Raw genomic sequence first — 27,819 nt, forward strand, 5'->3', positions numbered from 1 at the left:
TGAGGTTCTCACGGGACTTTCTCACGGGATAATTCAGGAAAAAAATTACCCCGAAAAACGGGGGAAAAAATTACCATGAAAAACAGAGGAGGGGGTTAGAAAAAAAAAAAAATCTGAAAAACAGGAAAACAAACTACTCTGAAAAGCAAACCAAAATACTCTAAAAAACAGGGAAAAAATATTCTGAAAAAAAAAAAAAACTCCAAAAAACACACAAAAAAATACCGAAAAACAGGAAAGAAAATTACTCCGAAAAACAAAATAAAATTCCTCTGAAAAACACAACAAAAAAAAAAAGAAAGAAAACTAAGAAAACAAACCAAAGACGTAAATTACTCAGAAAAACAGAAATAATTAGCCCTAAAACAAACCAAAAAATAAATTACTTGTGTTTTTTTTTTCAAGTGAATGCAATACGTTTCCATGACATTGAAATGATTTGATGTAAGAAGTTTAACCATCCAGACAGGTATCGTACAGTGTTAACGTTAAAAGCGTTAGGTCTCAGGTCAAGACTGGGATAGGTAGAATAGTTTTTATCTTTGGGGTTTAACTATAACATTGCCCATTACAGATTTTAGTGACAATGTAATATAGCGCAAGACACAAAACAGACACACACACAGACAAAAGTACAGCGCAAACAGACTGACATAAAAGCACAAACTGACATTCACAGGCAAACAGACTATTGTGCTGTAAGAGAGTGTCAGTACAAGCCAAAGGTCAAACCGTGTGACCTTTCAAAGGAAATCGTTCAAAAGAAAGGTTCATACTTACTAACCAAAAGAATCAAAGTAATCCCTTGACATTTTGAATTTTCTACTAGATGCTTTGGGAAAGAGCTTTAACATTGGTCCTTCTGTGGTCTGAGCTCGGCGAGACCCAGTGTAATTACCACTAGCCAGCTCAGTATCCTCTAAATTTGGCACGGAAAGGGAACGAGCCAATTGTTCAGACAACTTAAGAACAAATGCAAAAACTTTTTCACCACAGTGTGACAAAGGTAGAAGGAAAAGAAGTTGTATTCAAAATGCCAACGTACATTTTGAGGGGAGTGACGTTTAAGAAGGAGTGATTTAAAGGGAAACTTTGTGTTGACTTTGAAACAGAAAATAACAATAATAATTTAAAAAAAAAAAAAAAAACCCTGTTGTGCAGCTTTTGGAGGCAAAGTTTGGAGGGAATTAAAGGTAGCAGATGTGGAGCGGGATGTTATCGATCATATATCACTGTTAAATTTCGAGGGTATCTTTTGGTTGACAGGGATGAAGAGGATCTATGAGAGAGCAGAAATAGCTATAAGGTCAATCCCATATTGTTTCGTGTTGGGTAAGTCGCTGCAGTTCTTTCTTTTCCGCTGATGTTAGCCATATTTCATGCTGTCAACCCATGAGAAGATTCAGAAATTCAATCTGTCATAGTGTATATACAGTTTCCCACATGATTTATTTGGCAGCTTCTTCCTGCTCCGGCGAGAGAGACGTGTAGAAACAAAATCCCGCCATCTTGCTACCTTTAACACGCAAAAACCACCGGGTTTTAGCATTCAGGTGTCATTTCTACAGCCCAGGAGAGTTTCTCTAGGATACATTTAACCCTGCTCCTAAATCTATCACAAAGAACAGATGCACAAAGTCATTAACATTAATTGGATCTGAGAGGGCACTGGAGTAATCGAGGACCCAGGGTAATTTACCCAATTATGCTGCTGGTTGTAAAGAGGCAATCTGGTGGGGATCTAATGCACAAAGCAAACTATCGATAATATATATATTATCACAGCGTTATGTCGTTAAACTACGCAAATCGACAACATCGCAGATCATGAATTTCTTTTTCTCAAGCTTTGAATGAGGCTTCGTCTAAACTCTCCCACACTATAGAAACGCCAAATCAAAAGAGTGACAGCTCTACACGGTTAAGGTGAAAGGTCTGCTAGAGGGGTCGTTAGCAACACCGACTAATGTGGACTTACGTCGAGAAGTCTAGGCTATCGAGCGTCAGAGACAGAGAGTGTAGCACAGAATATTAAACATCGGGAAAAATATCACAGCACTTCATGGGGTTATTTGCTACAAGGAGAAGCAGTGAACATTTTTAATAAACATCACAAAAGCCAGAAAAAGATTGGGAGTAATGAAGTGTGAAGCTGTTAGGAGAGCAGAGAGAAGTGTGAAGCATGGGGCAATTTACAAACTAAACATTTATCTGAGGAGATTTGCGCGCACTCGGATAGTGTGTCTCATGCAGTAGTCACTATTTGGCAAACTGGCCTGCAGTTAACGATAAGTCGGGGAGGACCTGCGCGCGTTCATTTGATAATGAAAGTGTAAAACATGCTGCAGGAAAATGATTACAAGCACTCACTGTATTCCAGAGGAGATGAGAGACACGCTGACCACCACTAAGTCCAGGATGTTGAAATAGTTTCTACAGAATGAACCTTTATGGAGGAACGCTCCGTAAGCCGTCATCTGCACAGGGCGAAGTTTATATATTTCAAATTAACTCACATGTAGAGAAATATATATATATACATGGTGAATGTAAGGGTTAAATATTACATTATATCCATCTACAGTTTAAATTGTTCTGATGCATTTTTCATGCAAGTCAACCAGATTGTAACAAACACCAAAAACAAATCCAGAAAGTCTATCTCCCTAAAAGATTAGTAGCAAACTGTAACATACATATAAAAGTTAAATACTACCTTAAGGATAATCTCTATGGTGAAGAGTCCTGTGAAGACGTGATCTGCATAGCCCAACATCTGCAAGAGCGTCATTGTTTTTTAGTTTAAAGACACCATTTCCGTGAGTCGATAGGAGTGATGAGCACTACACAGCAGTAGCAGTCCTTGGATTTAAAAATATCCAGTGGTTTTAACCTGCCTGGTATGTAATGGAAACTGTTTTATTTATCCTAATATTACACAAATGGGACAGAAATAAAGTTTTATAATATTTGGAATACCAAGGCTGAATGAATTCTCACTTCTTACTTAGGGCCCACCTGTAGCAACACAACTCTCTCGAGTCTACGCTTAAAATGAACTAGTTACACAAGCAAAAAAGACAGAAACAAAGACAGAAACAGGAGGAAATGCAATTCTTTTCGGGGTAAAGCTGAACATCTGGACCACATCGTACTGAGAAAAAGGAAGCACAGGTTCAGGCCTAAGGCTAATGAATTCCAAAATAAACTTATAAGGTGTCAGTCTAAGATTAATTGGGGTAGAATAACACACTGCATCCTACAGAAAACACAATAAAACTGTCCCAATGGGCTTTGTGTCGCTCAAAGTAGATACAGCACACACAGGGCTCAGACTTAGACTTATATAAATACTGTATATGAACATTATGGTTGTGTTCTGTGTGTACACATATATCCTTCTCTGTGTATCACAAGGAAAAATCCATACAACTAAACAAGTTTTCTGTCTGTGATTTATGTAAACCAACATAGTGTAAGTTTCCTGCCCAGCTATAAAAGTCAAGAGTTAAAAAGACACAACAAAGCTTAACAGGCATTTCACATCATATTAACATGAAGTGAATAACAGTTACAGTCCACTGGAAGAAATCTCATTAAGTGTAACAGGCCAGACATAATAGGCTTCAGTTCCTCTATATGTTGCTGTCAGCTTTAATCCATTTAGTTCAGAATGAATCTGTGTGGGCAACTAATGACGGCTACGAAGTCTTCCGTCTGTGCCTTAACACGTGCTGTACGTCTGTCTTTAGATGCACGTGTGCTGCGTTTTCACATGAATGTATCACCTTGTTCCTGAAGGAGTCGTTCTTGACCGGGTCTTCCGCCGCCAGGCTGATGCTGCTGAGCAGGATGAAGAAGAGGATGAGGTTGGTGAAGATGTTGTGGTTGACGATCTTGTGGCACAGGACCCTGAATCTATAAAGCAAAGACAGACAGAATTATATTTAAGCGCAGAGAGGAGGAAAGGCAGACACGGAGGAAGGCTGGACTAAGGTGTCTGCTTACTTGTTGGTGTGGCTGAAGATGAAGAAAGCGCGGGCCTCGGGCATGGGGACGGCCTTCTCCTTCAGCTGGATGTCGGAGAGCGGCCGTGGCCTCGGGCCGACCGGCATTTCTGGCTCTTCTTCGTCGTCGTCTCCTGACGGGGAAGGAGGGAAAAAGCTTAATTTGCTTGTTACTTTATACTCACAGCGCAAACGTGTGCGGTTGTGCGTTACCTATGTAATCGTTTGCAGGATACGGGTTCTTCTCTTCAGTCTCATCTCCACAGCAGTCGTCCATGTTGATCTGTGAAGTATCACATTTAGAAACGATTCATTCCCTTCATCACACCTACCTACTTACAGTAGATACCAAGTGTTTCCTTGAGTGTACCTTAGTAGCAGTGTTGGTCTCTCCATCAGACGTAATGGACTTCAGCTCTATCTTCTCCTTTTTCTCTTCCTCCAGAGGCGGCTTCTCGTTTTCATGCCGCTTCTCTGGACTGGAGAGCCTGAAGGAAGAGGGAGATCTTCAACTTTAGCATGTTTCCGCTAACATTGCATTTGCATTAACTCATGAGTACTGATACTTAGTACCATAATGGCACTGGTGCTGACGCACACGGTGGTAACCAGACTGAAAAGCAACTCAGATTTCAGTACTCCTTTTATTTCGGCATATTTTTAATTTAATTATTTACCCTTAGCTCTTTTTTTCTCTACTTTTGTAAAATGTAAATAACAAAAAAAAAAAGTCCCACATGGCGATGCTACACGTGACGTCTCATCGTACATAAAAATGTCAAAAGTTTGGCTGGATTTCACCTCAAAAGATGCAGACTGGGCAACCTGCAACAAGTGCTCAAAGGCAACACTGCACAAAGGAGGTAACGCCTCGAATTTAATTAAACATCTGACGATGCACTGCATTTTGTTAAAAGTTGAGAAACGTAGCGTCTTTGATAGCCTGCCCTTTGACTACATGTGATAGACCCCAAGTCAGCGGACATTTCTTAGTCTTAGCTGCATCTATATTATTTGAATTAATTTTCTGTTCAACTTGCACGTCACAAAACGCCTTAAAAATAAAAAGGCACCGTTTTAAAAGTTTGGCACCGGTATCGGATAAAACCTTAATGGCACCCATCCCCACTCACACATATGTTCCCACCAGAATGAGAAAATAAAGACTTTCAATGGCGAGGTGTATTTCAGACGCAGAGGGTCGCGTTTCTGCTCTAATCAAACTAAAAGGATAGTTAGTGGGCAGGGAAATGATTGTTTTCCATTACAAGTTCTCCTCGGATCGATACATGTTGCAACCAAGAAGGAGACATTTAATGATTTGTGCCACTGACGGGAATACTATCTTCCGGAGCTGCACTAAAACCTCACATTATCATTGCTGACAAATTACCTTTATAGGCAATGAGACGGTTGATGTGGTTTGATTTCACGGCTCTGGTATCAGTTTCCTGGGCGTTCTGACTAACGGGGACGTTATAGGCTAAAAGCATTTCCCCTTTTCTGTCTCAGCGCCTATGACATTTTTCAGTGTGTCTTCCCGAGCTCGCTGTCCACCTGCCTCTATTTCTGTTTTCCTCACCTGGCCAGTTTCTTCCTCTCCTTCTCCTCCTCCTCTTCTTTCTGAGCAGATGTCAGGCTCTCAGCGTCCGCCAGATTGTCGACAGCGATGGCCAAGAAGACATTCAGCAGGATATCTGTTCAGATCTGTTAAGGATGCATCCCTAAATGATGTAGGTTGCCATCCCAATAGGCGGCAAAGTGAATAAATAGTAAACTTTAATCTCACATCCTTTTATTTGAAGGACACTGCTTGGCCAGAGATGCTCATTGACCCGCATTAAAATCTTTCTCAAATCTTCAGGACAGTATCCCAATGCAAAACACGTCCTCGTCTCCTGCAGCTGCATCTTAAACACCTACAGAACTTCTATTAATTTTATGATGAGTCCCATCAGATTTAGTTATTGCTTCTGACACTTTGTGGCTATCTCATATTGGTGAAAGGATACAGTTTCCGCAGATGAAGAGGATGATGAAGTAGATGCAGACCAGCATGCCAGGAAAAGATGGACCACCGTATGCCATGATACCATCATACATCACAGAATTCCAGTCCTCTCCTGTTAGGATCTGAGAAGAAAGGAATAAATGGAGTCAAAAAATAATTAGATTATATAAAGACTTTTGTTACAGTAGGAAGAAGAAATGAATGTATTACCTGAAACACAGTGAGCAAAGACTGGGGAAAGTTGTCAAAAGTGCTGCGGCGGGTCTCGTCAAAGTTGAATTTTCCCCCGAAGAGCTGCATGCCCAGCAGGGAGAAGATGATGATGAAGAGGAAGAGCAGGAGCAACAGGGAAGCGATGGAGCGGACAGAGTTCAGCAGGGACGCCACCAGGTTGGACAGTGAGTTCCAGTACCTGAGGAAGAGAAACTAATGTATCACTGACGTATCACTGAAGGAGCTTTGGTTTTATTAACCCCTTGACTGTCATTGTAACCACACGGTTCATCTTTTCTTGTAGTAGCAGTAGCAGACAATGAAATGCTTCATTTCCTGTTTTCTAACCAATGCTAGTCATTCAATTCTTTGAGTTCAAGAAATGTTTATGTTTTTGGTTAAACCGAGACTTGTAACATTTGTTACCATTGTGTCATTTTTATCATGTAAATGGAGGGAGAAAAAGCAGTATTGGTTCCAAATATCGACTCAGAAAAATCGGCAGCAGGTATCAGCTATCGGCCAATGCTGATGTAAAAAAAAATCTGTATTGGTATCGTCCATAAAAAATCCATATTGGTCGATCTCTAATCAATATTAATTAAAAATGAATGATATTTTATTGGGATTAATCATATTTTTTAGTGTGGAAGTCAAAGGGTTAAATGTAAAATAAAAATAATAATAATAATAACCTGGTTATCTTGAAGATTCTGAGCAAGCGTACGCAACGTAACACAGAGATGCCGAGCGGAGACATGATCTTTGTTTCCACCAAAATGGTCTCAAGGATTCCTCCGCACACGACGAAGCTGTCGAAGCGGTTGAAGAGTGAAACGAAGTACGCCTGTGGAGGGCAAAGGGAGAAAGCGTTTAAATATCTCACGGTAGCCATTTTAATTCACTAATGTGAGACACGGCACCGGCTTATTAGCCTCCTACCTGTAGGCCCAGACTGTACATCTTCAGCAGCATCTCACCCGTGAAGAGTGCGAGTAAAACCTTATTGGCTATGTCTGGGGAGAAGGAAAGGTTAACGGCGGGATAATTATGAATGGCAAATAAGTGAAGTTGCAAAAGGTCGTGTGATGCACCTTGTACGTCGGTTAGCCACTGAGGCTGCTGGTGATGTTCAGAGGCGATGGTCAGTGTGTTGAGGAAAACCAGGAAGATGACCAGCCAATAGAAAACCTGCGATTTGACCGCTGCCCGGCACTTCCTCCTGCACAGCCTGTTCCACCTCCGGGAGTAGCGACTGAGAGGAGGGAGAAGGAGAGGTGAGGAATTATGGAAAAGGTGAAAAGTTGAAGGGAAGGGAGGGATGGAGAGATTGAAAGAGCAGGGGATGAAATGTGGTGGGAGAAAATAAGGATAAGAGGGAAGAGCGATGAGACGAGAAATCAAAGAGCGATCAGAAGAAACAAAAGAAAAGGGTGGGAAACAAAAAAAAAAAGGAGAAGGAAAAAGAAGAAAGAGTCAATTAGCGCCTCAACAGAACGGTGGTGACATCAACCCTCGGCCCGTTTTGTCGCCTGTTGTTCGAGAGCGGGGCTGTGGAGCAGAGTTAGTCATCCTCAAAGACGTTTCATGCCACCAAGAAGCCAAAATGAGAAGCTTTGTTGAGATATGAGCCATTTCAGAAATTTAAATTTAAAGTGAAACGTGTTATACTGCGATCCACACGTCAAGGGAAATTCATGCTTCAGGAGGAGAAGTGGTTCACTTTGCCGTGACAAATATTTTCTCTTTTTCTTTTTTCAATATGTTCACAAGCTCTTTTGCACATTTCCTGCTCTGTGCTGTTGAAAATTAAAGTTATTGTTTCTGGTAATTGCCAGTTTCACACTTTGCAGTCACATCTACGCAAAAAGGCTCCACTCGAAGGGTCGTACCACTTTTTTTCTTACCTACGCCCATGTAGCGACAATTTGACAAGTGCAATTTCATAATTGTCCTTCTCCGAGTAGATGACATGAAAACAACTGAAGACAGTCGGTGGAGTAGCAGTGAAGCATGAATCTCCCTTCATTGTTTTATATGTTTGAAACTCTCGTCCCTTTGATGAGGCCCATGCAAGATTTTTTTTCTAGAGTTAAAATGTAGGCGTAAAACATACCATCACATAAAAAAAGGAAAAATAAATCTGCTCTAAATACCTGAAACCTGAAGGCTTTATAAGGATGAAAAGGTGGACGACAATCCGAGACCACTGCCTCTATATTTATCCTGGTGTCTAGCCAGTATTTGTACTTGACCCCTCCGCCCAGCACACAAGACATCCAAGGGGATTTGTCGTCTACGCTGACTGAAGATTACGACAGATCCATACAGATCACCTGCCTACACAAAATCCATATTTCGCTCACCCTCTGTTTCTAGTGTGTGAGAGCTTTAAGAGTCGGTTATGGCGCACAGCGGCTTCTCACGCACTGAATGTCACATGAGACACGACGAAAGCTGACATGCATCCTTGCACTCTGACGTAGGTCACCTATGTCGTGTTTATTGTTTTGTCATTTAAAGGAATAGTTTAACTTACTCCTAAACCCTGCCTTGCCATGAGTTAGACCGATACATTCACATCTGTGTGGACATTATAGACATACATCCAGCAACTAGAAAGAGAGGAAACAAAGTCCTAACTACAGCCTGAGGAGTCCCTGGTCGAGACATTAACCTGCTGAGACTCTGCGTCCTCATATGTGGACATAAAGTTAAGCAAGTTATTCTGCTTTATTTAGACCTGTTGTCCTCAAAAGTGGACACGTTAGTCTGCCATCTAGTGGTAGCAAAGGGTCAATTGTAAAAACACAATAGCGTTAAATTCAGCAAATTCATCCTGCAGGGACAAAATGGACAAAACTTGTTTATGCTCATTAACTTTTCTAGTTTGACATGACGCACAAATTTAACAAATTCTACCAACTTCAATGAGCTACAACGTCAAGTACTTATTTGAGGACGCTGGGACTTCATTGTTTGTAATTCTGCTTTTGCCCACATATGAGGACATTTTTGCTTTTTTCCAAAAACAACTTCTTATTCAAAGATGATGCCTAGTTTTTATTCTTTTTAGATGCTAATAATCCTGAATAGTTTGTAGAAATTAAAAATGCACATAATATACCTACATTCTCCATCATCACTCTTATCCCAGGATCTATTTGTCTGCCTTCTGGGAGCCAATCAAACCCCAGTGGTTTTTTTTTTTTTTTTGAACTAATTATAAATCTGTCACTGTGCTTTGATGCTATCTATCGAACAAACCCATCACCGCCCTTAGCTGCTAACTTCATCTGCTAACTCCACCATCACTATCATGTGGTCTCATGCTTCTACAATCAATGCTAAATAATATTTTAATTTGAGCCTTAGAGGTGCTGCTAGTTTAGACCTATGTGTTTTAAGTCTTCATGCTATGCTAAGCTAATAGCAGTTCCCTCATATTTAAATCTCAATATATGCATACACAATTTCTTTAAAGAGCAAGTATGTCAGTTTGTGTATTTTATGGTAACCTGAACACACACACATATACACAACGACCACACAGATATCACAGCAGTAGGTGAATATAGAGACTATGGTAAACAACATATACTAACCTGAACTTGGATTTGGAGATCCTAATTCTGGAACACAGAAAACAGAATGGATTATACATACACACATAACACACATATAGACAGGTACACATGAAAGGGGTGATCTGAGAGGGATAAAAGAGGGGGGGGGGGGGGGGGGGCTTTCCCTCATTATCTCGCAAATTCCTTGGCAAAAAATGTTCGTTGACCAGCCCGCATCCTGAACTCTTCAGGATGTAAACATTTCCTAATTGAGAAAAGGTGTTGAACCCCTTTCTCTCTGCAAGACTGCAAGACGATCAAAGAACATGTTTTTGCTCAAGAATAAGTTTGTCCATTTTTTATGCACCCAGTGGTAACACGAGATTTTGGGTACAATATAGCAAAATGAACATCATTATCATCACCACCCACTTTCACCCCCACTGGAAACACACATATACAGTGGCATCCAGTCAAAAGAAAACATTACTGCGAGTTTGACTTTCCTCCAATCAATCCTGGTGTTAAAAAAAGAAAAAAAGAAAGGTGTTTATTAATAGAAAAAATATCTGTTGATTGTTCACCACTGTAACAGCAAGACATAGAGAACTGAAGACAGGAGGTTATGGAAGACATTTTGAAAGGGAGAGAAGAGAAGAGAAGAGAAGAGAAGAGAAGAGAAGAGAAGAGAAGAGAAGAGAAGAGAAGAGAAGAGAAGAGAAGAGAAGAGAAGAGAAGAGAAGAGAAGAGAAGAGAAGAGAAATCTGCAAAATACTGAATCATCACATAGTGCTACAAAAACAAAGGAGTCCCCTTGAAACTTCACGAGAGTCGCTGTGACTGAATTTGTTGGTAAAAGCAGATGAATGAACTGACCGCCTCACCGACTGAAGCAACGAAGTGTCTCACTGACTGACTGACTGACTGACTGACTGGCTGAACGGAGGAATAAAACGACTGACTGGCTGGATATGAGAGCTGACAGCGCGCACCACTCCCCTCTCCGTGTGTCCGCCTCGATTATGAGATCAGCGGGGCTGGTACCCCGAGGTCTGTCTCCGTGGCGATGCGGAGAAGAAACGACAAACACTGAAAGTCTCCGGTCTTATCTCCACAATAGTGAGAGAAAAATATGCCCCTGGGCAAATTTATTGCAGTGTCGGGAGTAAAAAAAAAAAAAAAAAACGTGAGAGTTTCCATTCCTGGAAAGAGGTTTGCTATTCATTACGGTTTGGAAAGTCTGAAATGTATGTGTATTTTCCTACCAAATTGATAAAAAATAAAAAAATTCGGCCCTGCTCCTAAACATTATCTGACAGGATGCATCAATAAATAAAATCCAATACATTTCCTTTGCAATATCGCCCCTCTGATGGCTTTGAGCTAGCTATTTCTCTGAATGGGTCTCCATGCTGTGCACCGCCATCCTTTCTACAACCTCTTTTCCAATGTAGCAAATGAAGTCGCCCCGGAAGATATGACATATCCTTTGTTTTGAGCCGTGTCGGCCTGACACGGTGCAGAAAAAACACAAACAACACAACAAAGACAAAATAACAGATGGACAATGAGAGCACAGATAAACAACGGTGCGCCTGTGTCTACTGTTCCTCCGGTCACAAGTGTTTCTGAATTAGTTTTTTTTTTTTTTATCTGAAACCATCTCCTGAAACTTTCGTGTGTCGGTGTGTTTGCTTGTGGGCAGCGAAAAGCAGGCCCGCTGGGGTCACGGCGTCCTGCGTGGCCGCCGGTCTAAGAAAGAAGGAAAGCAACGCACTTGTTTGAATGATGTGAAAAATGAAAGCGGAGGGCCGAGCGGGAGCGAGTGAGTCAGCTGTTTGCGCGCTCCCACAGGGGAGGAGGAAGAAAGCACTTCACCAGCAAACACCCGAAGAAGAAAGAGATAGAGGGAAGGAACAGAGGTGGGTTACTATTAGATGTCTTGCTTTTCTATGTTTTGTCAGACCCAAACAATGATTGGGTTTCACCTGGGAAACACTTTGTTGCTGCTCTCAGTAAAGGACGTAGTGACAGAACAAGAGGGCCCAACTCAAGTCATTAGCTACATTATAATATTATTGTCTTTGAATTACTTATGCATTACTTATAAGTTACTTTCACCAAAAATAACTGGAAATATGGATTTTGCATTCTCAATAGATCTTATGATGTGGAATGGCATAATGACTAACAACACTACAATATAATGGCCACATTTATGGCTCATGGTGCAATAAGTTTGTGAAGAATCAGCTATTTTGGAATACAAGAGAGTAATTCTGTTTAAATATTAAGAAAACACTGAGCACAAAAACAAAGGTCGCAACATGTTTCCCTTTAAAAATAGGCTTTTTTAATGCTGTGAAATCTTCAATAAGATAAAATATTATTGATGACAAGTTAATATATTGCCTCAGACAAGTATAAGGCTGCTGCATTAATGCAACAGTGATAAAACTACAGTGTGGTGATAATTCCTCTTAGTCAGAACGAGGTTTACTTGAGGGAAAAGTCTCTCCGAGAAGCATCTTTCGCCAGCTGTCGCGTCAAATCCATCTATCTTCGGCCTATTAAAATGTTATCAGCGCGGAGTTAGCTGACAACCTGCCGTAACTCTGAATTCCCCAAAACCTCCGTGAGAATGACAGAGATCAGCGGAGGATAAAGGCGAGCTGAGTCGCTTGTACTTATTCGGTATCGCTGAAGCTCCAACACAGGGAACACAAAGTTCATCCTTGGTATTGACAGAAGGTGACTGAGAGAGCCGAGGCACGGAGGGGAGGAGAAGAGGTATGTGAGTTAAAAAGAGAGGGATAGAGAGAGCGAGGTACTTACGCTAGCCGGGTGCAGCAAGTCTCCCCCTCCACGTCTCCCCCGGGAGCGTTGTCTGTGTTGACTGATTCGTTCTCGCTGGCTGGCATGCTCACTGAGAGACAGAGAGGAACAGCAGCAGAGAGAGAAAAAAAAAAAAAAACAGATGACAAGTGAAGGGAGGAAAAACAGAAAGAAGGAAAGAAAAAGAGAGATGAATTAGCAAGAAAGGGAAGTGGCTTGTACAACATTGAAGTTTTAACTAAAAAACCTTGAGCTGAAATCACTGCAAGTAAATTTCTAGATACGTCCTGCAGAGCTGCGCTGAACGCTGGGTCAAAATGAGATTTCTTTTATCTTTCTTTAATCTTTTATAAAGTTATCTTGCCCCAGTATACTAGCTAATTAAAATACTGTTGACATATAGGGATTTACAACTCAGCACTGGCTAACCCAATAATTAAGACACATTGTTACACACATACCCCTGAGTCAATAAAACCATTCCCAATTTTTTTTTTTTTTGCAGTGATTGTCTAAACTAATTACACGCTAAGTTGCCATACTAGCAATATTTAGTTAGGGATCCTGGGATGCAGCCTCTGCTACAGCTATTTGGAAGGATTTCAACTTCTAAGCCGAGGGATTGTTGGATTTCAGGTGAATTAACAATATCCATTTGTGAATTTATACTCCGTAGAGACTGAAAGGAAAAAAACAAAAACAAAACAACAACAACACAATGCTCAGCAGATTTCAGTCTTTAGGCCGCCAACGTTGTGAGGGAGCTTCACGGCGAGCAAGGTTTTGAAAAAGAAAAAAGAAAAAATAACCCCTTTGACTAAAGATATTTTTGGAAATGTGTCAAAAAACTAAAAAACGCCTTTTCCTCTTTAAAACCACGTTATTTACTGACAAATGTCAATGTTAATGGGGAGATGGAAGGTCGAACACTGTGAAGTTGGGGTCGGAGATTGCTGTAGAGCAGGAGTCTTCAACATTTTCTAGGCTAAGGACCAACAAACTGACGGAGAGATTAAATAAGAACCGCTATAGGAAGCTTCTATATTTAACTCGGCCTAGTCCTTATAATAATCATTATTATCATTTTGCATTCAATCTTAAGCTATTCAGATAACATACTTATATAGGCCACGCACTGTTAGCTTCTCTTCTGCTAATATTGCAAAGTGCTTCTGGGATTTCATCTGGGGACTGAATACGCTCTCGGCCAATTGCGGGGAACCTGACAGAGTCAGTGTTTAATATGCAGCCTTGTGATTGGCTCAGCAACGGTAGCCTACTGGGGTCTACTGTGTACAGGAGGCTTTAGATTGACGGGTCTCAGCTACTGCAGCACTCTGTGTGAAACGCCGCGCTGTTGAGACAGCTCCTGTATCGCAGAACGATGAAGTGTTGACTGAAAGACAACGTCTTCTCTCTAAATTTATCCCTTTACTAAAATATGTTGGATCATGTTAGTGTGTATTTAAAGAAATGTAAATATTTGGGGGAAAAATTAAAAAGATATAAAAAAATGTCTAATCAACCAAAGATTTTGGGATCCCGCATGCAGTACCCTGATAGATCCCCTAGGGGGCGCAGATCCCCTGTTGAAAACCTATGCTGTAGTAGAGGAAAGGCCGAAGAAACATGAATTGGCAGGTAAGAATGGTTGACTGCACTGTTAAAACACTAACTTAAATTAGTTCGCCCTGTTTTTTTTTTGGAAATATGACAAGGTATCAGCTTCAATTAACTCTTTTAAATTTAGTGTGTGAATTTGATTTTAGTACATAATAAATGTTTGCCAAACTTTGGCCACAATGACTCTGTGAAGAAGATATCTGGGAGTGGTGGGTCTAATTTTAAATTATATGACGTGGTGAACAGTCCAGCGTGTTGGCAGCGCGTTGGCAGCGTTAGCGGCCCAACTCAACATTTTAAGTTCTTATCTGAACAAAGCATAATTAGTTGGCAGAACTATATGTAGGTTTTCTCCAAAACTCGCTCCAAAAGATTTTGAGTTAGCTTTCAAAACGTAAAAATCAACTGTCTGCCTTAAATTTTTGAGGATTGGAGGCCGTTTTATTTTAACAGTGTGCCTCTGGCAACTATCCAAGTTTCACTTGAACCAAACGCCATCGCTTTATGCCATAAATACAACTTGATTGCATGAGTTATTTCTTTTGTTTCCGGAGACATTGACTGTCCTTGAGTGAAGGAAATCTGTGGGAAAATCTGAAGCAATCCGGTCTAGGTGTCGCTGAGATATTGCATGCATGAGCTGAGTATTTTGTGGGGTCACAGTGTCGTTGCCCTTTGACCCTTGATTCCCCAAATCCAATCAGTTTCACTTCTGAGTCCAAGCGACCGTTTGCGCCTCATCGGAAGAAATTCCCCCACAGGCGTTCTTGGGATATTGCGCTCCCATAGAATAATGCAGGACGGGCATAAGGGCGTCGGGATGGACTGAAAAATAGTGAAGTGGGATTGGAGTGGATGCACTGAGGGAGGTATGAATGAAGAGAGAAGGATAGAGAGAGAGGACAGGAAGAGCGTGGGGATGGCAGGCTGAGAGACACGATATGAAATGATACATTGCTTTTTATTGCTTCTGTCAGTCTTTGCCTGCTGGTGGGAATGAGCTGCGTTCCCCTCACTGTCACCTCAAACACTTATTGTATCACCCTCTGGGAACCGGAGTCAGATGCCGCACATGAATATCAATGTGTCTGGTGTTAAAATAAGATATCTTCTGTTAAAAAAAAAAAAATGTAAATCTAGCAGAAATACTAACGATTAAATAATCGTAGTTTTGACTGGAATGATCTCTGGGAGGCAAATTCATTCTGTAAAAGCAATCAAAGCAGATTTCCTAATGAAAAATTGTTTTTTTTTTTTATCATGAAACGGCTTGTAAGCATCGAGCTAACACAATATATCAAACTTAACGACAGTGAGTGAACAGTGTATTGGTACATTGACTCGCTGGTTGCTTGATGAATGAGTTCAGCGTTGCGGAGACGAGGATGGGCTCCGTGAAAAAAGGCTCCGCGGCCGCGCTCGTATGTTTCCTCACCCCCGACACGTGTCACCTGCAGCTACGCTACTTAGTTAAAAGCACTCGGGGCTCTCCGGGTCTCTCCCGAGGCTAAAGCCTTTTTCAAATATAAAAGCGGCCCGGCGCCTTTCGCCTCAGTGGAGCGCTGAACTAGTTTAATACCTATTGTTAGAGTAAACCCAGAAGACTGGAGACACAGAGACGAGGAAGGAGATGAAGAAGGAAAAGGAGCATGGAAGGGAGAGAAATGGAGGAGGGTCAGTGTGCTAAAACGTCAAGTAATCCCTCTAAAAACGGATGTATATAAATGAATGACTATTAGTTCAGTAGCCTTTTTCATTTCAGTTTGTATACTAGTATACACCTGTTATTTGTCTGTGCCCACGCAATGTAATATAAAAAAAAATACTGTTTTTTATTGTCTGTTTTTTCGTGTACTCTTGCAGCAATTTGACACATTTTTTATTTGACATTGCTCTCCTTAATGGTTAAATTTGTGGGATTTAAATAAAAAAAATAAAAAAAATTAACCTAGAATAGCATGTTAGCATCTAAAAATCCATCACTGAATAATCTTCGACATGCTACCCGAGCTGACAAGTACCAGCAGCTTACATTTCTACGCAGACAACATGGCAAGCACCTGAAACATAACCCCACTTTGAAGTTATTTCTAAATTACATTTCAGCTATAGCTAGCATGTCTAGCAACGATGCGGGAGTGGGGGGAGGGAGGGGGGCGTCTATTTTAGGGAAAGGAATCTGAAACAACAAGGAGAGGATAGTGACATCACACATATTAATGAATGAATGAATGAATGTATAGCTTGCTCTTATGTGATGCCACTTTCCTCTTGTTGTTTTTTTCAGACGTGTCAGGCAGATGCAAATTGTTTCCTTTCCTACGAACATTAGTTTCGTCTCAATACAGTAATGTTTCCTCTCCTTGTCTCCCTATCACCCGCACTGATAGCGCACTAGTCAATTTGAATTAAAAGTTACGGTTCTTCGAAAGATTTGAATGCAGCGAACGTAGCAATCGGGGAGGTTGGTTCTATGTCCCAAAACGGGTACAAAGCGGGTGGAAGAAGACAATGAGAATAAACTATTGAGAGGCAGCTGCTACCCATTTAAGGTTTGAAGCTCTACGGGGCGGGGGCGGGAAGAAAAAATATGCTGACTCCAATAGAGGGGGAGTGGACAAAGGGGAGAGAAGAGAGTAAAAAAAAAAAAAAAAACAGTGTAGGGGTATAACAGAGCAGAGAGGCTGCATGTCTAGAATCACGTTTCCAGTAAAAAAATCTCTAACTAGAGCCGGACCATGCAGACGGACGCACACGCCTTACGAAGGAAAGCCGCATTTTTCTTCACGGCTCCACGCAGAGACAGAAAACGATGGTTCTTACCTGGGGGATAGAGAGCACGGCTCAGCAAGACAGACAAATACACACACACACACATGCAGGCGTACACGCATGTAGACTGGCTTTCATACTACAAACAATGCACACACACACACACCAGTAAATAACCACATGCACTCACACTGGCTTTGGAGTCTGACTGCAAAGATGATTTCTTCTCCCAAAACAACATTCCCACTTCGCAGTCACGCCTCATTTCATTACTCCAACTATAACCGCAATTTGTATTACTGGCATTACTGTCCGTTTCTGCCTTGTACAATTTAGTCTCTCTATTTGATTCCCTGATTTCATATCCGAACCAGAGCTGCCTCGTTCCACGCGGTGGAAAGGAATCAGAGAACAAGGAGAAGAAAAGAAAATGAAAAGAGGGAAAGACAGAAAAGGTTGTTAGTGGGTTCGTTCATGTCGTGGAAATTTAGAGGGAGTCGGACTTTGAGGAAGTTTGATTGGTTTTGGTTGATGTGTTGTTTTCAGCGGAGGCTACACAGTGCATTTGTTTGCCCCTGTCCTCTTGTCAAACACAGTTGTTTTATTTATTATTTTTTCTGATGCAACTCGTGTCATACAGCAGAAGAATGGATAATATTCCTCCGTGAGTCCATTTGTGCAGCAGAGAAGGAGTAAAAATACCTAAAGAGAGACGACGCACCAAGTCTAACAAACATGTAAACTTTTATGTGAGGATTGGACAAAAAAATAAATAAAACGATGAAACAGCCTCGTCTCAGAAATATGTGCACACACACACAAATATGATTCTTATTCTTGGCTAAAAAAAAAAACAATGGGATATTTAAGAAACGGAATAAATATACGTTGGCGACACATGCAAATGAAAAGTAGGATGATGACCTGACCATGCATAAATTTCCATAACATTATGTTATAATGTTATGTTATCGCATTTCCAGTCACCAATCAGGAGGAGAAAGTTCCTCCGAATCCCCGCTCGGCTGTTAAAATTATACATATTTTAAACATCTTTCTCTTAAAGTCATTCTCTGTAGTTGTTTACAGCAAATGTGTCTGCTCGAGGCAAGCGCTGACAGCAGATTTCTGTCTTATTGATCCTCACAGTGGGGAGCCAAAGAGCAGCAGCACTAACATCTTTTTCTCTAGTCACGTCCTCCTTGGTGGTCCTGATGTTCCCAGGATATATATATATATATAATTATATAACCTTCAGTGTACTGTTAAAAGCGTCCCAAACAAGCTTTATATCTTAATATTTCAAATTTACCAACCTAACCCCTAACCTCAACCCTAACCAGATACATATGGAATACATATGGAAGCACATGGTGTAACCACACAGAGTCGCAGACATACCGTCCTGAGAGTCAGTAGAGTGACTGAACCAGGCAAGCTTACTGGTCTTCTTACCCAGGTGAGCTGGAGACACTCCTACCACAGACAGCAATGGTAGGACGCCAGAACAAGATGACAGCATGCAAGAACAAGATGGCAGAGGGTGAGAGCATGCAAAAAAACACATACATACATTCAAACATACATGTATGTGTCTCGCACACAGTGTGCAGTGTGCCCCTGAGATGAAAGGAAACTCATGCAAATGAGCACAGGAAATCCATCAAATGTTACTTAGGCCGTACATCACATCACTCAATATGTTGACACATTTGAGTGTGTGTGTGTGTGGATATTCCGAGAATGCAACCACACAAATAATAGGATTTTGAAGAATGAGAAGATGTATAATATTGTCTGTCAATGAAAACAACACCACATTCTAACATTTCTCTTAAAGTGAGCTCCCTATACACTGTTATAAAAATCCTGACACAGTGTCATTTGCTGTTACACCCTTGATAAATTATGATTGGACTAACTGATGAAGTTACCGCTTTTGTTCTACTATTGCTACTTTGGGAACTGTATAAATCCCGGTGTTGTTGCTCCATGGATTAAATTCATTACTGGTGAGTCTTATTAATCTGACTCGTGATAGAGTCTTTCTTCAATTCAGTAAAGCTGTTACTGCTAATGGATTATTAGGTATTAGATACTAGAGATGGAAAAAATATCGATATGGCAATATATCACGACACTTTGTCTTCTGATACAATATCGATTTTGAATGTCTTAACATCGATTTTAAAAGAAAAAATCATGTTGGGGCCTATCTTGAATAACTTCTGCATCTCAACCTCCACTTTTTCTGAGTTGCAATAAACTGGAAATGGATCATTTGGATTAATATTGCAATTTCTCCAATGAATTATCACTGTAGTGTGATGTACATATATACAACTTGCATTTTAACCTGCATTTAAAATTTCCCAGTGAACTACGTAGAATATTGCAATATGTCGCAGTATCATAATATCGCAATAATGTATCGTATCGTGACTCAAGTATCGTGATACGTATCGTATCATGACGTCCTTGCCAATACCCGCCCCTAGTAGATACTGGTAGATAGTATTAGATTCAGTGTGGAGGGAAGTGATTGAGGGGAAAAACAGCTTACAAAAAGGATGTCTGTTGAGTAGGCAGCAACTTTAAAGTGGCTCAGAACACATTAACGGCGTCAATTTACGACTGGATCACCCAATAAGTGTGTTAATGCAAGGTGTAAACAATATCCTTATCTCAAGCTCTAACATACTCTTACAGCCACTCACTATTTCTGTCTCTTTTATTCTGTTTTTACAACATGTGGTTTTCCTCCTTCCTCCTACTGCTCAGGACACGCGCAGATGTCTGCAGTGCATGTGCGAGCCTATGCAAAACGTTCTGTGTGGCGGGAACACGCCGCCCTCATTCATCTTCCCACAGGAGGACCCATCCATCGAGGAGAGGGGAGGCAGAGCATTAGAGAGACCAAGTGACTTGATTTTTCACCTTCACAAACAGACGCTTGATGGATCTTTCTGACAGGGCACTCTGGATGATGCGTATTCATCATTTTGCCAGATCATCTACACCTAATGACCTAGGCTATACCTTTGAATTAGAGTTATGGACTGGAGTTTTGCAACTTACTGATCCACACGGTGTTATATCTACAGTTGACTTTAATGTTTTTATATCAGATTACACCAGACCAGTGTTTACACATTTTAGTTTTTCCTTTGGCTCGCCTGGACATTACAAAGCCACGTAAACCTTGAATGAAAACAGCCTCTAAGTAATTTGAGTAAGCCTCTAATTGGGACATTTCCAAAATAGGCCTCATACTGTATTTGTTTGTTTGTCAACATGCCAATATCTCAGGCGCTGCAGATGTGTTTTTCCTGGACTCGTAGCAGGTGAAAGAAACAAAAAAAAACAAGTCGATTTGTTACGGCTCAGCCACAGGGGTGTTGCTCCTTATTTCCATGTGAACTGGGTCATTGCTCATTTGACCACGTTAATTTCTAGCGATTCACTGAAAGATTAGATCATCATTAGACAGCTATTTTCTGTCCTTCTTCTTTCCTCTGCATTCATCATTGGTTCTCGGTATTAACCACAGTGTTTAGTAGGAGACGAGGAAGAATACGTGCATGCCCTGCAAATTTAGTTCTCATTATTTTATTCTACATTTTTACTGAGCGAAGAAGACAAACCGCTGCCCGTCTCTCAAGTTGCATATATACGTATAAGATAAGACCTCAGGTTAAAAGAGGCCTATGCTTTAATTTCTCCTCCCAGAAAAGGTAGCTCAGTTCTGGGGAGACAGGTGCCATGTGTGGTGGACTCTCTGGAGACAGACAAGGTGCTAATTTCTGTTTGTACATTTCTGTCAAACATAAGTACACATATTCCTGAGGGTGTATACCTGCAGCACACATTCTGTTAGTTTGCACAGGTGCGCATAGGTGTGCCTGTGTGAATGAGAGTGTGTGCGCGCCCAGAGGCTATTAGTTGCAGTCTGACACATTCTGGTAATATCTAAACAGGATTTAAACCTCGGGAGGATTCTCAGCCAAAGCAAGCAGACAATATTAATATCTCCTCAGTCTGTCAGTCGCTCTGCCAGCGAATCAGGTATCCACTCGCTGACTGTGCCACTACTACCGCGTGAAGGAGACAGCAGTGAGCTCACCACTCGCAAGACCAAACACTGCACACCCACACACATGCACGCACACAGCACAACTTTTTATAGGACAAAATCATTTTAAACCTTTCTCACTGTCTTTGGAAAACTCAACATCAGTACCGTTAATCGGGAAGTCACAACTCACACGCACATATACACACAAATACCATATACACAGTCACCCTCGAGCCAAATTCATTTTGCCTTCTCTTATCGTTAAAACACGGACTTCGTTGTACTCACGGTTTCTGGGTTTGTCATCGTCCATGCCCTCCTCTTCGTTCTCTGGGTCAATGTCTTCAGCCTGAGTGATCCAGTCTAAATAGCCCTGCGTTCACAAACACAGAAAAAGGGGGAAAATAATGACTGGTTGGCAAAGTTGAAGGCAGTCAGGCTCCTAATCAGCACGTCAAGACCAAACTGTGCAAACCTATGTTCTATTTTGATATTGAACGCTCTTTAGATGACGTAAGAGCTGATTTGAAAAAGTTTCAATGTGAATAATGCTTCTGTATGTACTAGTAATCATCTTTAATTTCCCTTTATTCCATCTGTAAAGCAAACGTTTATCATGTTAAATGGGTGATATTAAGGTAAAAAGTATTATTTTAAGTCTGCAAAGCCCAACAGTACGTAAGTAAGTGGTCCATGAAGATGCATCCTCAAAGACACACACAACAACAGCAGCAGCAGCTTACCTTGAGGTCTTCCTCCAGTTGCTGCTTTTCTCTGAGTTTCTGGAAGTCACCACGTGCCTTGGCCTTCTCTCTCTCCTTGGAAAACTCTCTGAGACGAGGACACAAAGGTGGCGGGCATCCGGAGTCGAGAGAGAAGGAAGGAACGACAGGGCGGAGGACAAAAGAGAAAGGGGAAAAAAGAATCTGAAAATCTAGACTGACAGTTTTGCCAGATATAACTTGACAATATTGCAATTGCACAGAACTTTACACTTCAGCAAAAGAAGGAGGGAGAACCTGCTAAGGAGGAAAAAAAAGTTTTTGCCAAGGAGAAAGGGTGTTAGTGTGCAGATGCAGTTCGCTGAAATATTAGACTTAATACCTCACGTGTTTCATGCCTTGTTCACCATGCAGACACAACTCAAAGCCAGCCTGGTTTCGTCCAACTTCTAGTAATTTAATTTATCAGCGCCGCTGCTGTCCTAGAGCAGCAGGGCCCCAGGTGTTCCCAGGCCTGCAGGGAGTTGGAGATCCTGCAGCGTGCTCTGAAGCTAACCCGGGTTTCCTCCCACTTGCAAGGTGCTCGGTACAAGCCCAGAGGGAGGCACAAAGAAGGCACCCTCACCAGCTGTTCTATCTCATCTCTTGTCAAATTGAAGGAGAAGTAGCTCTGCACTGAGGTCGTCCTGCATCGCCGGGCTCCTCACCTTTTGTTGGCCGCCTCATTCCTTCCCTCGCTACCCAAAGACCTTTACAATAAGCAGATTGAAAATGTACTAAAAGCTCTAGCTATTTTTTCAGACGTTAACAATTCATCATAGAAAAAAAAAAAACTTTCGTTATGGTCATTAACATGAAAACTCCATTTAAATTCTACTTCCCGTATAACCAATTACTGTGGGGCGATCTGATTTATGTTCCTTTATTTTAATGAGTATAATTTTCACTATTTAAAGGGTTTGGGATTGCGGACAAAAGGGGACATAAATAAAGATGATTTAAGACAACTAAAACCCAGTGAGTGTATAAGGTGGAAATATGATGATGAAACCCGGGGAAATTACTTCCAGGTTGTCAGGATGGAGGGAAGAATTAAGGAACGTTTGATTAAACGCTGCTCTTGGGGAAGGTCGAAGGCAGGTTAGAAGCAGAATACAGTTTGAAGAAAGACAATTCATTGGAGTGAGAGCTGACAGAAGTCGGGGAGGCTTGGAGAGCGTACCAGTTCACATTTGAAATGAGGGTAGTGAGCTGTTTGGCACCTTGTCATCCTTTGAACGTTCAAGTTCAAGTGGAACTTTCTGAAGCTGCAGAATAAGAGTTTCAAGACTTGGGTTTAAGTTTTATGTGAATATCTATGACGACGCACGATGGATGTTGTGTGGAATGTCAATGCTTTGCTGTTCCCTGCGGAACGGGGAACATAATGAAACTATTGACCGGCACGTGCCATTTTTTTATCGATTCTTTTGTAAGTCTATCGGCCTGGAAAATAATTTAAGCGTCGGAGAGTTTCGGTGTGAAATTTAGAGGAATGATGGAACCTGCAGACTGCTCGCTCAAACGCGCAACGCAGATCAATGAGCATTAGGACAAACTGCTATTGTCTATCTTGTCAGAACGTTATCAGGAGACCCAATCCCATTGATCTGTGTCCCGGTGTGTTTATATACTGTAGGTGTGTTTGAGCGCAAAGCTCCGAGGCTTCACGCCGCCCCAAATTACTTCACGTCGCATTTTCTTGCGCCGTTCAATCTCTCCGAACGCCCCTCCGTCTCTATTCTTTCTACTTACATATTACATCAAATCGAGACAAACAGTCACACCCTATGTTTATGTCTCTACATCCTCCTTCTTCCTGTTCAGCCATTAGTTATTATGCCAATCTGAGACCCACACACGCCACGGAGGAACCAGTTGGTAAAAGGTCAGGCTGTGTAGTTTGCTGACAGCATCATTAGTCAGAAGTCAGACAAAGAGTCAGACAGCCGAACCCCCCCCCAAGCTGTTTGGACCAGATAGGCTTCTATTATGTTTCCCACAATGCCGCTGTCAGAGCACAAGGGGTTTCTAGTCAGATTCGGCTCTGTCAAGGGTGAGACGTTTGACTCCACCAAGCCTGAAGATCAGAACAAGTAGCATTGTTTAATCTGGGTACATTTGCTAACTTTAGTCAAGGATTTGTTGAAGCTCATACAGCACGGACCAAAACCAAAACCGACGTTAAAGAACTGTGGCAATGAAAATGCAAGTCGCCTGTATCTGGGACAAGAGGTTGCACCTGAACACACCGCAAAACCTACAGATCTGAGCCTGTGAGAAAAAAAAATAACGCCTCAGAGAACCTGGCTTTTAGCTGGGAGGCTGGGAGAAAAGTACGAACCATCGTGCAGAGCTGACCTCTCCTCAGTCATGTTGATTAGATCACGTCTTTGGGGAAAATATTTTTGCGTTTGAATGATCCGATTAAATAAAGACGTATAATGAAAAGAGCCTTCTATGTGCCCTTTGGACTTGGTCTTGTTTTGTTTACTTGCGCCAATTCCACTTTTCTTCTCCCGTATGGAGATATTTCTCTCATCGACTGCTGCAAAGCCAAGATCAGAGGAGCACATCTGACAACCAGGGCCACGGATGCTCACCAGCAGCCTGGTGCTGAGAATACGGCTGACCGTTGGCTCGGTGAGTCCCAGCCTTTACGGTAGTCTGTCTACAAACACAGCTTTTTATTTGTCTGCTGGGTTTCTGAAACTGCACTAGGGTAAAGTGTTTGTTTTTAGATGAAGATGACACTGTTTTGTAACAGTAGCCAAGCAGCAGTGTCGCCTTGTAGCTAAAAACTCCAGGTACGAAGAGAAAACCTAAAATGCTCAGTTGTTCCAAGACCTAACCACAGAGAAACACTTCTCGTGCATGCCCATAAAAACACAGCGCCAGCCAGGAATAGGAAGAAGAGCTAGAGGTTCCCCATGAGCAAAGTTCTCCAAGACAAACAGCATGAAGGCAAGAAAGAGAAGTCAGTTCCCAATGACCTTTGACCCTGCCCTTACCCGCTCAACACCCCCAGAACCAAGTTTAGCACAAAGAAGGATCCGATGATGATTAAGGTGACAAAATACAACCACGGCCACCTGTAACCTACTGCATCATTGACCTAGGAGATGGAGGAATGGAGGAGACCAAGGGGAGATGGGAAGGATGGATAGGGATGGATGGGGTCAAATAGAGGAGGAGTAGATGAAGAGAGGGTTGATTGAGAGGATGGAAGTGAGGAAGGACGGTAGGAAAAAAAGGGGAGGGAAGAAGGGAGCAACGGAAGGAGTTAGATCCTCGGTGAAAGTTCCCAACAGATGGAACCATTTACTTCCGCAGTTTCCCTGCTGGGATTATGGTGCATTTGTCAGAGTCACTTAGCGAGCCGCACGGCAAAGTGCTCTGGGTGGCCGTATTTAATGTGGATTTGAAAAAAAAATGAGTAAGAGATGTACTGGTCGATTTAGATGACATATAATGAGCTTTTACAACAGCGATAATTAGGGAGGAGGCTGTAAAAGGTCCGCAAGATGCAAAACAACTCCTCTGTGAGTTTATTGTTTGGGCGCAGAAGCTGGAATGAAGAGAAGTTTAAAAACACTGTGGTTTTACTTCTACGAATTTCACCTCGTTTGAGGCAGAGTCACTGTGGAGAGACAACATTTTAGTTAGATGCTTAAAGAGACCGTGCAACAAGACTCCCATAATTGTGGCCCAAAACTGGCATTTAAAAATTATTTTTAAAAAAATGAGTGGCTTAATCTTTATTGAAATCCAATTCATGCGCATTTCATGGCAGATTTAATTTAAAAGTTATTAATTTTAAACGTTTAACTATTATAACTGACTGATTTATAACCGCAAGACCTAGAAACTCGAATCTTTTCATGGACACTTTTAAAATATCCTGTTCCCCTCTGACTGCAGCCTTTCATTCCATAATTTCCATCTTTAATGCCACGTTTCCTCCAGACTCCACTCCGTCCTCAGAAGAACTTTTTTTTTTGTGCTTATTGTGTTTTCCCTGTTGTGCGAGTTTTTTTTTTTTTTTTTTAGCGTTCCACCTCTATGCCTGACCTGAGGGGTGAATTATTTATACCCCGGCGTGTCCCCGCAGAGCAGGAGGAGGCGCTTGTACTGAAACAGTGTGACTTGGCAGAGGCATTTTCTGAAACAGCAATGAGAAAAAATGAGCGCCTAAATGAGAAATACCAAATTAAAAACACACGTGTGTGATTCTGATCTTTATATGAAGAACGTTGGAACAAAGAGCAGAACCGATAAGGCCTGATTTGTGCGTGTGCCACCTGCCGGCCTGTCACAAACCTATCTGACATAAATATAAGAGATGAGGCTATGAGGCTACAGCTATGAGTGCATGCATGTTTCTCTCTGGCTTGTAGCTTAATTGAATGGAAGAGGAATGAGAAAGAGCACAAGATTTAGTTCAGTTCATCTTTCTTTTGACTGTAGACGTTCGTCTAGCTCTAATTTTTACCACTGGACTGGTGAAGCGAGACAGCTGTCACAACACGGTGCTTATTTAAATCTAATTCCTTCTGTGTGCCACTTGCCTGCGTCTCCCCTCTGCACACAAATGCCTGATAACGTACACTTCATTGTGTACTCGCCATTCAATAAACACTAATTTATATTCAGGACAATAGCGATGATATTAAATCTTGAGCGCTAGTGTTTTTTTTTTTTTATTGTGCGCGGATGTTTCCATGCACGCACTTTCCACTTGGTTAAAGAGAGTCTTGTTGCGTGGTCGTACATCACATTTGAGATGGTTAGTACAGCACAAGTCGCGCACACATGTACACACATGACAACAGAGTAAGCGCTTACCCGCTCAACACACCCAGAACGAGGTTGAGAACGAAAAAAGAGCCGAAGATCACGAGAGAGACAAAATAGACCCACGGCAGCTCATAGCCCATAGCATCCTGCATCTGAGAGAGAGAAGAGGGAGGAAGGAAGGAAGGAAGGAAGGAAGGAAGGAAGGAAGGAAGGAAGGAAGGAATTAACAGGGGGTAAAGTGTAGGGAGGAAAGTTGGAGGAGGTGGAATATGGACAATAGGGTAGGAAAGAAGGAAACGTGGAAGAGAAAGGTTTGAGAAGATCGAAAATGAGAGGGGGCAGCAGAGGTCAAGGACAGAAAGTGGGTTAGAGAGAGAAGATGACAGGCAGGAAACAAGAAAAGAGCAGTGCACGTTAAAAAGAGCAGCACATAGACAAGGCTCAGCGAGAACGACCGCCTTTTCATCTGCCCGTCGGAGAGCAGCAGGTCCTCGACAATCCATAAAAACTAAAACACTAAACAACACTTAGCTGCTTCCTATGGCAAACATTGGCTTTCATGCAGAATGGGAAATCTTTTCCAGGAAAGGCAAATGGGCCTTCAGAGGAACACATTTAGACACTCTACGGTTATGGCGAAATCAATAAAGATGATTGGTTTCTGGGCATTCATTTGCAGGGAAATATGTCACACGCTCGTGCGGATGTTATATTAAGGGTCGATTTGAGCGGGGGGCCGATCATTAGCGGGGTTGATGAAAATGGGAAATGACGCAGGCAGCGTGATGCAGTTCCCGGATGTGATTACAGCACAAATTATGAGCGTTAACATCTTTATTTTTTGACAAAGATAAATAAAAGGGAGCTGTTATGTAACACTGAGACTGGTGGAGACCCCGAAAGGGAAGTAATGACGGCGCATTCTGACAGCAGCAGATGTTTGATGTTTATCTATCGTCCTGAAAATGAGTCACAATGAAGACGATGAAAAAGCATTTTCCAAACTTAATGAATCATGCGGCCCTGATGTTGTTAAATGCTCGGTGCTATGCATACAGCAATGGACGCTAAGAAATACAGTAGGTCCAGGACAGGAGGTTATAATAATCAGAGAAGTAGAAGAAGGGTTGTAGAGCTAGTAAGCTATCTGCTCCATGTG

General features: G+C 41.7%; 1 protein-coding gene across 1 annotated transcript in view; it reads right to left on the reverse strand.

Moving 5' to 3' along the window:
* cacna1c (calcium channel, voltage-dependent, L type, alpha 1C subunit) overlaps positions 1 to 27,819 on the reverse strand; it is a 186,529-nt gene that overhangs the window by 36,553 nt on the left and 122,157 nt on the right. The window contains exons 9-26 of the mRNA XM_047575051.1: positions 26,709 to 26,812; positions 21,846 to 21,933; positions 21,391 to 21,475; positions 18,429 to 18,503; positions 12,633 to 12,723; positions 9,837 to 9,863; positions 7,326 to 7,486; positions 7,174 to 7,247; positions 6,927 to 7,078; positions 6,229 to 6,430; positions 6,020 to 6,140; positions 5,590 to 5,704; positions 4,378 to 4,495; positions 4,221 to 4,290; positions 4,009 to 4,141; positions 3,789 to 3,918; positions 2,717 to 2,776; positions 2,371 to 2,477 (exon numbers count right to left, since the gene is read on the reverse strand). Of these exons, the coding sequence (XP_047431007.1) occupies positions 2,371 to 2,477; positions 2,717 to 2,776; positions 3,789 to 3,918; positions 4,009 to 4,141; positions 4,221 to 4,290; positions 4,378 to 4,495; positions 5,590 to 5,704; positions 6,020 to 6,140; positions 6,229 to 6,430; positions 6,927 to 7,078; positions 7,174 to 7,247; positions 7,326 to 7,486; positions 9,837 to 9,863; positions 12,633 to 12,723; positions 18,429 to 18,503; positions 21,391 to 21,475; positions 21,846 to 21,933; positions 26,709 to 26,812 (1,913 nt within the window). The remainder of the gene's footprint in view (positions 1 to 2,370; positions 2,478 to 2,716; positions 2,777 to 3,788; positions 3,919 to 4,008; positions 4,142 to 4,220; positions 4,291 to 4,377; positions 4,496 to 5,589; positions 5,705 to 6,019; positions 6,141 to 6,228; positions 6,431 to 6,926; positions 7,079 to 7,173; positions 7,248 to 7,325; positions 7,487 to 9,836; positions 9,864 to 12,632; positions 12,724 to 18,428; positions 18,504 to 21,390; positions 21,476 to 21,845; positions 21,934 to 26,708; positions 26,813 to 27,819) is intronic.

This window comes from Mugil cephalus, chromosome 22 (genome assembly GCF_022458985.1).
Source record: "Mugil cephalus isolate CIBA_MC_2020 chromosome 22, CIBA_Mcephalus_1.1, whole genome shotgun sequence".
NCBI classification, from domain to species: domain Eukaryota; kingdom Metazoa; phylum Chordata; class Actinopteri; order Mugiliformes; family Mugilidae; genus Mugil; species Mugil cephalus.